Source organism: Alligator mississippiensis, chromosome 2, assembly GCF_030867095.1.
Source record: "Alligator mississippiensis isolate rAllMis1 chromosome 2, rAllMis1, whole genome shotgun sequence".
Taxonomy (NCBI): Eukaryota; Metazoa; Chordata; order Crocodylia; family Alligatoridae; genus Alligator; species Alligator mississippiensis.
In genome coordinates, this window is record NC_081825.1 from 151131653 (window position 1) to 151145320 (window position 13668).

Genomic DNA, 13668 nt, shown 5'->3' on the forward strand with positions numbered 1-13668 from the left:
CAGAGCCATGTACTGCTCCCTGCATGCCTCTGCCCATGGAACCCATACTCGTACCAGGGGCATGCAGGCCGTGGATCACGGCTCTGCCCTGGCCCTGCCCTGTCATTGCCCTAAGATCCAGGGGTCTCCACAGCCCCACCTGCCCATCTCGCTCCTGCCACGCACCCTGCATGTGTGGGTCCCACCTCTGGCAGTGAGTACGAGGCAGACGGACCAGGGTGCCCAGGCAGTGAGGTTAGCTCAGGCAGTGGCAGCCAGAAGGAGCTGCTGCCACAGGGGCTACTGGGAAATGGAGTCTGGTGCAGGCCAGATCCTGCCAGTGGGCTGGACTTTGCCCACCCCTGGTATAACTGATGCTTTTTATTTCACCACAACAATTGGACTGCCTGTGAGAATGTATGTATTCTGTCGTCATTGTGATGTCTTATGGCATGAGTTCTATCTGCATTTTCTCTGGTTGATCAAATGAACCTTTCGTGCCTTTTTCAGGGAATATATATCACAAATTCCTGTGCATATCTTTAAAACAAACAAAAAAAGGTAGCAGCTACTTTCATTTAAGAAATCACTTTTTTCTACAGTTGCTGTTTTAAATGCAAGAAGAGAGAGTAATGTGTTCTTTCTTTTGCTCTTAAATTAGTTGGACTTACACCAGTGAAAGGGATTTGAATGGGAGCAGCCACTGGGGTTTGATTGCCACCTACGGTGGGGCTGGTTATTACCAGGATTTGTCAAGAACCAGGGAGGAGACAGCTGCACAGATTGCTACCCTTAAGAAGAACCTCTGGCTGGATAGAGGGACAAGAGCGACCTTTATTGATTTCTCTGTATACAATGCAAACATTAATCTATTCTGTATTGTCAGGTATGTATAGAACTTTTCATAATGGTTATGTTCCCTCTAAGTTCAGAGCAGGACCTCTAGTTCTAGGATTTGTGTTCTTTTTCACTGTGGGAGTTATTCACTATGCACATGGCATTACTGAAGTGAGTCTGTCCAGTCCCTGTAAAGTTTTTCATGCTGCATGCTCAGCAGGCTGCTGTTCAGGGTTTTGCACACTCAAGCCATGTATCTGCATCTGCTCCAGGCATGTCTCTCTTGGAACTCTCTGATCAAAGAAGCTTCCTGAGTATTGCCTCTCTGTTTTCCGTATGTGGAAGTGGGACCTCATGTTCCAGCTGCTCTGGCCTCCAGCATCTTTGCTAACCTCCTGGAGTCACCATGGCAGCTGAAGCACACTTTTTCTTAGACCTCTGATCTTGTGGGCATTTGAGTTTTATGGTTTACTGTGTCTACAGCATGGACAATTGAAGCACATAAAACAGGTTTTGCAAGAGATTCTTATTAGTATTCTTCACTTTGAATAGCATGAGAGGTGCAGATTTAGACAAAAACAGTAACGTAACTATACACTTTTTGTCATTCACTGTCTGTTTTCTGGTCACTTTCAAGTGTTCTTTGGAACTGAGTTGGCATCCTTTAGGGATCCTCCTTTGTACTGATAGAATCTCTGAATTGCTGTGAATATCTTCCATAGAGTCATTTCCCTTCCTCAATGGCTAATGACTCAGTAAAAAGGACCCCTCTTGCTGTGAAACCATATGCCTGTTTCTCTGTTGCCCCATACTTGCTTTTTCACTTAAAACCATGCTGTGACAACTACCCTTTGTTCTTTTATGGCATTCTCCACTCCACCTTTGGTACGAAGAAGCCTGATTAAATTGAGTTTGACCACTTTCTTTAGTATTTCCATGTTGTTGCCCTTCTAGACTTATTGAAATGTTGGTGAGTCTTGATGATCCAGTTGTCCAAGCCAGATATGCAAGCTCCATTCTCCTGTCTTCTTTGTAAGAACACAGTACAGATAATCAAAATATGTAAATATGCAGGGATGTCAAACCCAAGTGATAATTCATCAGATCCCTGAGGAAAATGCCTGTCAGAAGTCTCATAATTCTAATGGCTTTCATCAGTGTTCTTACATTTGGGGGTAGCTTCTGGGAGGGAAAATAAATAAAGCGACCGGAAACTACACTGAAGTGTCCTGCCTAGTAGGTCTATGGGGCATGGCTAAGCCTCTGTTTTGTATTACCTCCTCCTTCAGATATTTCTGAAATGAAACAAGTGTTTTAGGATTCCTTCTTTTTCTTTTATGTAAATTGGGGTTTTGTATATATGCAACTATATATTAAACAGTGCTGGGTGTGCATCTCACCTGAGCACAGAATAGCATTGGGAAATCTATAGAATTTGAGTCTAAAGGAAATTGAGCAACTCTCTCCGTTTCTTCTGAAATATTATTTTGGGTGGCTAAAACTACCTGCTAACATACTGTAAACCATTTGGCAGGAACGCTTTCAAAGACTGTTTCATAGTTTCTTGTTTCTTTTTTTAAACAGGTTATTAGTGGAGTTTCCAGCAACTGGAGGCCTTCTTACATCTTGGCAGTTTCAGCCAATGAAGCTAATTCATTATATTTCTACTTTTGATTTCTTCATGGCAGCCTGTGAAATAGCATTTTGCCTCTTCATTCTGTATTATATGGTGGAAGAGATCTTGGAAATTCACATTCATAAACTGCATTACTTCAGGAGTCTCTGGAACTGTCTTGATATCATCATCATTGTGGTGCGTAAGGGGTAATATTATTACCACTATTTTCTTTTGACTCCTCTCCCGGGTGTGTTGGCATACTCAGTGCTAGCACCTTGGTTAGAAGACGTGGGAACACTGCTGTCATAACTTTTTACAGTGTAAAGTGCCATTAATGTGAGCAGAGGTGTCACAATCTGGGCAGTAGTGTGTGTGTGTGTCTTACGGTTGCCAACTGGACTTTTTTTACTAACATATTTTTACATAATATAAAGGTAACCCTCCTCTAAGCCCTACTTTAGGAGTTTAATACCAACTTACTAAATCGGTCTCCAGTTCCCACCCAGAAACAAACTTTCCCACTTGCAAGCAACATTCAGCTAAACAGGGTTTGGTATGGGGTGGGGGAAGGGATAATAAACACACAACCTTCAAGAAACCTTAGCCATTAAACATTAAGTGAAACGAGTTACTCTCAGTCACTAGGAAACCCTGGCCTCCACCTTTATCCCTTCTGGCCTCACTCCCCCCATCCTAGCATAGGCCCCCACCTGCTGTTTCTTCCCCTTCCCAGCCTTACAGTTCCATCCTGGCCACACCACCACCACCACCCCCTTCTCTGTCAAACCCATGTGCTACCACTGTCTGAGGCATGGGGTGGGGGGATGGGGCTTCAGAGGTTTCTGTGGGCTACAAAGCCCTGAAGGAGGGTTCCCAGCTGGGCACCAAGCTGTGCTCCCACTCATTCAAGGCAGGGCTGCTTTGTTGTGTTTATCCACTAATACTCACATCCAGCTTTATTCTGATGATGGCTATTCAGTCAAGCTCATGGTTTCTTAGTTATTTATGGGGAGCTCAATTTTAAAAAACAAACAAACAAAAAAACAGACTGTCCATAAATTTACAGGCAGTTAGCACCATACAGAGATTTCTAGAATTATTCATACCCTCCCTCAAAACTGTTCTGCAATTACATACTTTCAATGACTCTTGAAGTTCTAGAGACACCCATGAGGGTAAGAAACTAAAAAGGCTCTTAAGTATCCCTCCTCTAGCCCTCCACACCTTGGTAGTGTACAGTAGGGCTGTGCAAAATTTTCGCAGCTGTTTTGTTTTGGAGGTGTTTCGGGCCATTTTGGCACCCAGAACACCGAATCTAAATTGAAACGGAAGGCTCTGAAATGAATCAGAAGGCTCTGAAACGTTTAGGAAATGTTTTGGAGAACTTTGGAGTTTCAGAGCCAGGCTTGCAGGGAAACAAAAACTAAGAGGAAGGAGGGAACAACTGCTCTGATATTGACATCTAGGTCTCGGTTTGTTTCCCCAGCTATCTAATCAATTCCCTGTCTCTTCCCGGTGGGCCTGGGCCCCCAGATCTGCATGCGGGGTTTCAGCAGGCTGCTGCTGCAGGCTGGGGCCAGTGGCAGCTGCTTGGCGCAGCCACGCCAGGAAGACTGCAGTGCTGCCGCTGGCCCCAGCCTGTAGCAGCAGCCTGCTGAAACCTGGTGCGCAGATCTGGGGGCCCGCACCCCCTGGGAAGACCTGGAGGAATGATCAGAGAGCTGGGGAATCGAATCAGGGCCTGGGGAATCAAACTAGGGGCTGGGTTACCTGCAGTGTGACCTGGCTCAGCAGGGAGCAGAGATCCACGCCAGGATCTCCTCCCTGCTGCTGCCCTGTGCAGTCCCAGATCTCTGTTCCCTGCAGAGCCAGGTCACATGGCAGGGACCAGCACTGCCTTGCTGCACGACCTGGCTCTGCAGGGAGCAGAGATCTTCACTGGGGTCTTCTTGCTGCTGCTGCCCGCCCCATGCAGCCTCATGTTGTCGGGGCAGCATGGGGTGGGTGGCGGCAGTGAGGAGACCTCCGGCATGGATCTCTGCTCCCTGTGGATTGTTCGCCGCTCTGTACTGCTAACCTGCCCCACGACCCAGCGTGACAGGGATCGGAGATCCGCACTCCTTGCCTGCACAGAGAGCAGCAGCCCTCCTCTGGAGCCACCCACAGCCCTGTCCTTCTCCCCACTGGGGCCCTGCAGTCCCTGGCCTTGCATCCCTGCCCACCTGGGTGGGGCTGTGTAAAGCTTCCCTTGCAGCCTGTTCGAAACAGATTTGACCAAAACGAAACAGGAGAGTGATTCAAAACACCGAAACGAACCACTGTCCTCTGAAACAGCCGAGTCCCAAACCAGAATCGAAACACACCCGTTTCACACAGCCCTAATGTATAGGTATTCCACAATGAGAAAACTCACTTTAAAGCCAGTACTTGTTCTTTGTCTGAGAAAAGGGTTGGGTGTCGCAATGTATTTGCAAAATTACCACTAATGCATGTTAATGTGGTGTTCCAACACTTGGTTAAGTGAGGTTTGAATAACACTATGCACTGCTTGCCAAGCAGACTCAAGTGCCAGGAACTGTAGATGTTTGCATAGCGTTGCCTAAAAAGGTATGTTTCCCTCAGGGTGGTTGCTGAGACAAATTCCGATAAGGAGAAATATTATAGCAGAAATGTACAGAAATTGGCTGTAAGAGCGGGGAAAAAAGTCCGTTTTGATCTTCAGATCCCTGTTTAATCCATGCTGTAAAGTAGCTTGTTCCTTATATATATATATATACACTAGCCAATTGCCCATCAAGAATGATGGGGGGCTGGGGACGGAGCCCCATGCCCCTCCCCTCCCCTTCCCAGTCGGGGCCCGCTCTTTCCTTCCCTCCTGCTGCTTGGGGTCCAGGCCTGCTTCCCCCTCCCTGCTGCAGCAGCAGGGGGAAGGGAGGAGTGGGCCCATGCCTGATGCAGAGGAGGACCAGGCCCGAGGGTGGGGAGAAGCCAGGCTGCCACGGGGAGGTGGGGGGAGGGAAGCAGTGGGCCCGGGCTGACCTGGAGGTGGCGGAGGGACAGGAGGAGCGGACTCGGGGCCAACGTGAGGGAGAGGGGTGGGGGAGGAGTGGGCCCAGGCCCAAGTGGGAGAGGAGGCCCACCTCCCCTCCCTCCGCTGCTGCTGTGTGGAGCTGGGCCCGCTACTCCCCCCCACTGCTGTGACAGGCCAGCTTCTCCCCCAGCTCAGGCTCACTCCTCCTCCACACCCCCCACATCGGGCTCGGGCCCACCTTTCCTTCGCCTACCACTGCTGCGGTGCGCCTGCTCCTCCTCTCCTTCCCCCCCCCCCCCTTGCTTCAGGCCCACTTATCCCACCACTGCCACCTCATTGGTCCTGCAAGCAGTGATGACAGGAGGGGGGAGGGGTGGGCCAAGGCCAATGCTGGTGGCTTCACCCCCCCTGCGGTGTCCTGACCCCACTCCCCGCCCCCGTGCCACCGCTGTCACATCCAAGGAGTAAGTGGGGGGGGGGGGGGGGCGAGGCCAGCTCCTGCGGCCTTGCCCCCCCACCCATGCTCCATCCTCACCACCTACAGGGAGCAGGGCAGGGCGGGGCAGCACTGCTGGCTTCGCCTCCCCACCCCTTTTCCATCCGCTCCATTGCCGCCGCCTCCAGGGAGCAGGACGGGGGGCGATGCACAAGGCCAGTAGTGTTGGCATCAATCCCTGCCCCGCTCCATCCCCTGTGTCCCCGCCATCATGGCAGCACTCGGCCACCTCGTGTCCGAATGCTTCTTCACACACTGGCTGTTTTTCAGCCAGTCAGAGTGCAAATAAAGCGTTGTGGACAGACAGACAGACAGATTAAGGCTTTTATAATATTCGGATGCTGTTGCTGACAAGGTAATGATGAAATAGTACAAAGTAGCATAGTGTATGTATCATAATAAGCATGGAACTGGAAACTAGGAGCTTCTTCATTTTGAATCTACACTTCAGTCCAGGTTCCCTCTGGCCTTGGACAGAGAGGTTAATACTAGCATGCAGGGTGACAAGAGGAAGGGAAGCACAGGTAAGTATCAACGTCCGAGGAGCAAAGGGTCACAACTGTCCTGAGAGTGGGAGGAAGGAACGAGCACCCTCAGGAGGCCTCAGATGCCTTTACACTAATTCTCGTAGTATGGGGTGTAAGCAGGAGGAACTATGCCTCCTGATTGCAAGTAAGAACCCAGACTTAGTAGGGCTCACAGAAACCTGGTGGGACCCTACCTATGCCTGGGCGGTGGGCATTCGGGGGTACACCTATAGAGAAGAGACAGGACAGAGAGGAAAGGTGTGGGGGTTGTGCTCTATGTCAAAGAGTACCTCACGTCATCAAGGATTAGCTTTGGGTTAAAGAAGGGTGGGGCAGAGACGCTATGGATCAAACTACAAGCGGGGCATGGCGAAAGGGACCTTATGGTGGGTGTCTACTACAGACCACCCAACCAGGTGGAAAGAGCTAGACCAGGACTTCTCCATTCAGCTTATGGAGGCGGTTAGGTCAAGGGATGTTATTGTCATGGGTGACCTAAACTACCCAGACATTTGCTGGGATGAGCAGACAGCCAGGTCTGACCGCTCGCGTAGGTTCCTGGTTGTATTACAGGACCTTCACCTTATCCAGGAAGTGCACAGCCCCACTAGAGGTAACACCTTGCTGGACCTGGTCCTGGCCACGGGGGATGACCTGGTGAGGGGACTGCAGGTCCTTGACCACCTGGGCAATAGTGATCATCACCTGCTGGATTTCATTATCCAACTCAGGGCATCTAGGGCTCACACCGAGGCTAAAGCCCTTGACTTCAGAAGGGCCAACTTCAATGAGTTTAGGAGACTAGTGGGGGAGGCACTAAGGGCCCAGAAGGTAGAGGAGATGGGAGCCCATGAGGGATGGTCGTACCTTAAGGGGGCGATCCTCCAGGCCCAAAGGATAACAGTCCCTGAGGGAAGCAAGGGGGGTAAGAGTGCTCAGAGACCCCCTTGGCTCATCAAGGGCATTCAGCAATGCCTGATGACCAAAAGGGAGGTGTACAACCAATGGAAGGGAGGAACTATCGCCAAGGAGGAGTACTCCTCCTCGGCCCAGGAGTGTAGGAGGGCTATTAGGAAGGCCAAGGCAGAGATGGAACTCAGGCTAGCGTCCAGGATTAAGGACAACAAAAAGTACTTTTTCAAGTACATTGGGAGCAAGATGAGGGCACCAGGCAATGTAGGGCCGCTGCAAGACACAAACGGTAATCTGGTGGCCATGCCAGACAAGAAAGCTGATATTTTTAACAGTTTCCTTGCCTCTTTTCCGGAACAGGGACCGGGATATCCCACCTACCAGAGGTAGGGACAATCTTGGGGATAGCTCTATCAAGCCTTCAGTCAGTGCAGATGTAGTTAGAGACCTTCTGGAAGGGCTAGACATTTTTAAATCTGCAGGTCCAGATGCCCTCCACCCAAGGGTGTTGAGGGAGCTGGCAGGGATCATCGCGGAGCCCTTGGCCCGGCTATATGAGCATTTGTGGTCATCTGGCCCGGTGCCGGGGGATTGGAAACTGGCTAATGTGGTTCCTATTTTTAAGAAGGGAGGAAGGAGGACCCAAGTAATTATAGGCCTGTAAGCCTCACCTCGGTGCTCGGGAAGCTCTTGGAGAGGATCATCAAGGAGCATATCTGTGGGGAGCCTGCAGGGGGGGATCATGCTTAGGGGCAATCAGCATGGCTTCACCAAAGGCAAGGCCTGCCAGACCAACCTGATTGCCTTTTACGACCAAGTAACTAAATCCTTGGATGATGGTGTCGCTGTGGACGTAGTCTTTCTAGACTTTAAGAAGGCCCTTGACACTCTCTCACCCCATCCTCATCAATAAATTAAAGTGACTGTGGCATTGATGCCTGCACAGTTAGATGGGTAAAAAATTGGCTGATGGGGCACACCCAGAGAGTAGTGGTGGATGGGTTGTACTCAACCTGGCGAGATGTGAGCAGTGGGGTACCCCAGGGCTCAGTCTTCGGGCCCGCACTATTGTAACATTTTCATCAGTGACTTGGGCGAGGGCGTGGAAAGCACGCTGTCCAAGTTTGCTGATGACACGAAGATGTGGGGTGAGGTGGACACACTTGAAGGGAGAGAGAGGCTGTAACTAGATTTAGACAGACTACAAAAGTGGGCAGACGAGAATAGGATGGGGTTCAACGTAGACAAATGCAGGGTGCTGCACCTTGGGAGAAGGAATCCACAGCACACATACAGGCTGGGGAGTTCCCTTCTTGAAAGCACAGAGGCGGAAAGGGATCTTGGAGTCATTGACTCCAAGATGAACATGAGCCGCCAATGCCAGACCGCAGCCAGCAAGGCCAGCCATACCTTGTCATGGATCCAAAGGTGCATCTCAAGCCGGTCCAGAGAGGTGATACTCCCCCTCTGTGTGACTTTGGTCAGGCCACAGTTGGAGTACTGCGTCCAGTACTGGGCGCCACACTTCAAAAGGGGTGGTCAGTCTGGAGAGGGTTCAGAGGAGGGCCACCCACTTGGTGAGAGGGCAGCAGGACAGGCCCTATGAGGAGAGACTGAGGGACCTGAACCTGTTCAGCCTCAGCAAGAGGAGGCTGAAGGGGGACCTGGTGGCTGCCTACAAGTTCATCAGGGGGGATCAACAGCAAATAGGTAGAGCCCTTTTCTCCCTAGCACCACCTGGGGTGACAAGGAACAATGGTCATAAGCTGATGGAGAATAGGTTTAGGTTAGAGATCAGAAGGCAATATTTTCCAGTTAGGGTGGCCAAAATCTGGAACCAACTTCCCAGGGAGGTGGTCCTCATCCCTACCTTGGGCAAATTCAAGAGGAGGTTGGATGATCACCTGTCTGGGGTCTTGTGAACCCAACATTCATTCCTGCCTGTGGCAGGGGGTCAGGCTAGATGATCTGTTCAGGTCCCTCCTGACCCTAGCTACTATGAAACTATATACCCGATTGGAATACAGGAATTAGTATCTGCTTCATAGGGAATTTATGAGGGGCAAACTGTGTCAGTTTTCCACAATCACCTGAACAACATGCTGTTATGTCAAGGGTAGGGGGGAGATGAGATGCTTTAGCTGCCACAGTCAGAAGACACACATATAACCTAGATTTGGAGCAGATTCAAAAGGGGACTCCTGATCCAAACAGTGTGGCAGCTCTGTGTTCTAGAAGTTACATGTGGACAAGGGGAAGAAATAGATGCGGGGCTCCTGAGGCAACTCTCGGAGACCATAAAAGCTAAAGAGGCGGTAGTCATGGGGGACCTAAACTACCCGGACATCTGCTGGGAGATGCAGACAGCAAGGTCCCATCGCTCACGCAGGTTTCTAACCTGTATACAGGACCTCCACCTGACACAGGAGGTACATGGTCCCACTAGGGGGAATGGCATACTGGGTCTGGTATTGGCAACAGGGGATGACATGGTAGGGGATCTCCAGATCGGTAGCCATTTGGGAGACAGTGATCACCTAATAATAGAATTCAACATAAGATGTCGAGTGGGTAAGGTAACTAGTAGGGTGAAAGTGCTAGACTTTAGGAAAGCTGATCTCAATGAACTCAGGCGATTAGTCAAGGACGCACTGCAGAGTAGGAGTTTTGAAGGGATGGGAGCCCAAGAAGGGTGGCTGTGCCTAAAGGAAACGATCCTTTGGGCACAAAGCAAGACGATCCCCGAGCGAGGCAAAAGAGGGAAAGGGGCCAGGAGGCTTCCATGGCTGACCAGAGAAATCCAGGGCAGCATAAGGGCCAAAAGGGGAGCACATAAAAAGTGGAAACAAGGTGAGATCACTAAAGATGAATATACCTCCTCTGCTCACGCTTGTAGGGAGGCAGTTAGATGGGCCAAAGCTACCATGGAGCTGAGGATGGCAACCCAAGTAAAAGACAACAAGAAATTGTTTTTTAGATATATTGGGAGTAAAAGGAAGGCCCAGGGAGGAATAGGACCCCTGCTAAATGGGCAGAAACAATTGGTGACAGACAGGGGGGACAAGGCTGAACTCCTCAACGAGTTCTTTGCCTCAGTGTTCCTAAGTGAGGGACACGACAAGTCTCTCACTGGGGTTGTAGAGAGGCAGCAGCAAGGTGCCAGACTTCCATACGTAGATCCTGAGATGGTGCAGAGTCACTTGGAAGAACTGGATGCCTTTAGGTCGGCAGGCCCGGATGGGCTCCATCCGAGGGTGCTGAAGGCACTGGCCGACATCATTGCAGAGCCACTGGCGGGAATATTCGAACGCTCATGGCGCACGGGCCAAGTCCTGGAGGACTGGAAAAGGGCTAACGTGGTCCCCATTTTCAAAAAGGGGAGGAAGGAGGACCCGGGCAACTATAGGCCAGTCAGTTTCACCTCCATCCTTGGCAAAGTCTTTGAAAAAATTATCAAGGCTCACATTTGTGAGAGCCCAGCAGGGCAAATTATGCTGAGGGGAAACCAGCACGGGTTTGTGGCGGGCAGATCGTGCCTGACCAATCTAGTCTCTTTCTATGACCAGGTTACGAAACGCCTGGACACAGGAGGAGGGGTGGATGTCGTGTACTTAGACTTCAGGAAGGCCTTCGATACGGTATCCCACCCCATACTGGTGAACAAGTTAGATTGGACATTAGGAAGAACTTCTTCACAGTGCGAGTGGCCTGGGGGTCTTCAAGAGGAGGTTAGATGAGTATCTAGCTGGGGTCATCTAGACCCAGCACTCCTTCCTGCTTATGCAGGGGGTCGGAATCGATGATCTATTGAGGTCCCTTCCGACCCTAACATCTATGAGTCTATGACAAGCAAAATAAAAATGTAGCAAAATAAGTTCTAAAGTTGGAGTGGTTTTGTTAAACTTGTAGTATTGTTCCTAGTATTGTTCCACACAGCTGCTGCATGCTCCTGAGCAGTAGATCTCCTTCTGAAATGGCTCCAGCTGTTGTGTGTGTTCATACCCAGTGTTTATAATCTAGTTAAATTAGGTGTCAACCTAATTCAGAGAAAAGGGCCACATTGTAAATTAAACTGGATCCTGTGCTAAATTATAAATTCAGAGCTGTGTATATTGCCTTATTTCTCTCCCCAGTAAAATGTAAAGTACTCATCAACACAAGTAGATGGGTGTAAATTCCATGACAGATCAAAGGAAGAATCTGAAGTTTATTATTTTTTTCTGGATAGTAGTGACCCCTTAATCACTCAACAAGAATATCTGCTGCTCTTGGTTAGGCCTTCGCTCTGTTACTTAGGCCTGCATTTATCTTCCTGCTGTTCCCAGCCTTTCTGCTCTCTCCCCTTGCCTGTCAGTCTTCTCTGTCCTTTTTTTTCTTCCACCCCTGCTTTTCTGTAGCAGGTATAAATTCTGGGACTGTTTGATCTCAGATTTGTTCTTCAGACCCATACATTAACATGATAAATGATTAAATAATGAAAGCTGACACTGAAGCATTGGAAACGGGGCCATTCATAGCTGAGTTGCTCTTTGCAGCCTTAGGCAGATTGGTTCATGCCATATTTTCTTGCATACGACATGGTCCCTAAATAAAATACAACCCTTGTTTTTGGAAGGCAGAATGAAGAAACAGATCTGTTCTTGGAAAAACTGGTAAGGAGCAATAAGGAACTAAGTAGCAGCTTTTACAGTGGAAGCTTCTGCCAGGAGCAAAGAGAAAGTGTCTGCAGCCAGCAGCTAGAGAGCCTTACATACAACATATGCAGTGTTACTTTTGCTCTTCCTTACCCCCCCACCCAACCCCTGACAAAGGCAGAAATGGCTGTTGACACCTGACTTCAAACAGTTTGCTTTTGGGATTCAGTACTGAAATAGGTTGTGTCTTTAAGTCAAATGTTTCTTATTGTTTTATATATTTCTTTCCTACTCAGCTATCAGTGGTAGCTATAGCAATTAACATCTATAGAACCTCAACTGTGGATATGCAACTGAAGAAACTGCTGGAAGATCAGAACAGTTTCCCCAATTTTGAGCCTTTGGCCTATTGGCAAATACAATTCAGCAACATTGCAGCTGTTACTATGTTTTTTGTCTGGATTAAGGTAATTAAAGAATCTTCTGTTGTGCTTCAAATAGAAATGAAGGTTTTAGCGCACACATTGTAACTGAAGAAAATCCTTGTGATTTATTTCTGTCTTGGAAACAAGCAGTTACATTCCAGGCATAGTCAAATTTTTCTGAGACCAGTCATGGAAGATTGGATGGTTTTATGTCTATGCCTATGCTTATAATCCTTCCTTCCAATTTTAGTATAGTACTTCTTAAATCTAGGGAAAAAATCATTGAGGAGCACCAGTATTGTTTGTTTATTTGTTTTTTACAGTAACCTGGTCTTAGTCCTTATTCCAGTAACCACTGTATTTACTTGAATATAAGACAACCGAGATATCTATCTATCTATCTATCTATCTATCTATCTATCTATCTATCTATCTATCTATCTATCTATCTATCTATCTATCTATCAGAGGTCAGGTAGCCCCTTTGCTTTTCTCCCAACTTTTTTCCCCTGCAGCCTGTTCCCCCTCTCCTTACTGCCAAACCCTGCTGTCTCTTAGCACATGGAAGTGAGAAGCAAATTTAAAAACAATGACCTTGAAATTAAACATGGCTGTGGTAATTTACATAGAGTACAAATAAGTTCATCCAGATTTGATGCATGTTACCATTTTTGAAACTTACAAATTGTAGCACAGATGCTCCATAGAAAAGATTCTAAGCAGTAGTGTCATACCTACTTACATATAACACAAACTATGTATGATATTCATCCAAAGCCAAAAGGCTCATGGTTTACCATATAATTCATTGGGCTGGGCCCCACAAGAGTCAACAGGATTTCAAGCCATGGTAACCCCATAGCTCAGCATTGCTCAGTATATGTGTGTACTCTAGATACCCCCACAAAGGAGCCATGTGCTAATTAGCCCCTACTCATGACTGGCACTGGGTGTTTTCATCATGAGTCCTGGAATGCTCCAAAAATGTATATGCAGATGAAGTGTAGGGCAGCCTGGTTTGGCTTTCCCTCATGGAGGGTGAGGTCACAATAATTATATGCAACAGGTGGAGGAGACATTGATGCCTGCTCTTATAGCCTGGTTCAGCTGTTTCATCTGCCCACTCATATGCAAGCTTGCTATAACAATTATGTGAAATTTGTGACAAGAAAAAATAATTATCAAGATTTGTTAATTCTTCTTTAATGA

General features: G+C 48.4%; 1 protein-coding gene across 2 annotated transcripts in view; it reads left to right on the plus strand.

The window, feature by feature from the left end:
• PKD2 (polycystin 2, transient receptor potential cation channel) overlaps nucleotides 1-13668 on the plus strand; it is a 57077-nt gene that overhangs the window by 22935 nt on the left and 20474 nt on the right. For both annotated transcript variants that reach the window (XM_019488129.2, XM_019488130.2), the window contains 3 exons: nucleotides 641-865; nucleotides 2401-2629; nucleotides 12331-12501. In XM_019488129.2, the coding sequence (XP_019343674.2) occupies nucleotides 641-865; nucleotides 2401-2629; nucleotides 12331-12501 (625 nt within the window). The remainder of the gene's footprint in view (nucleotides 1-640; nucleotides 866-2400; nucleotides 2630-12330; nucleotides 12502-13668) is intronic.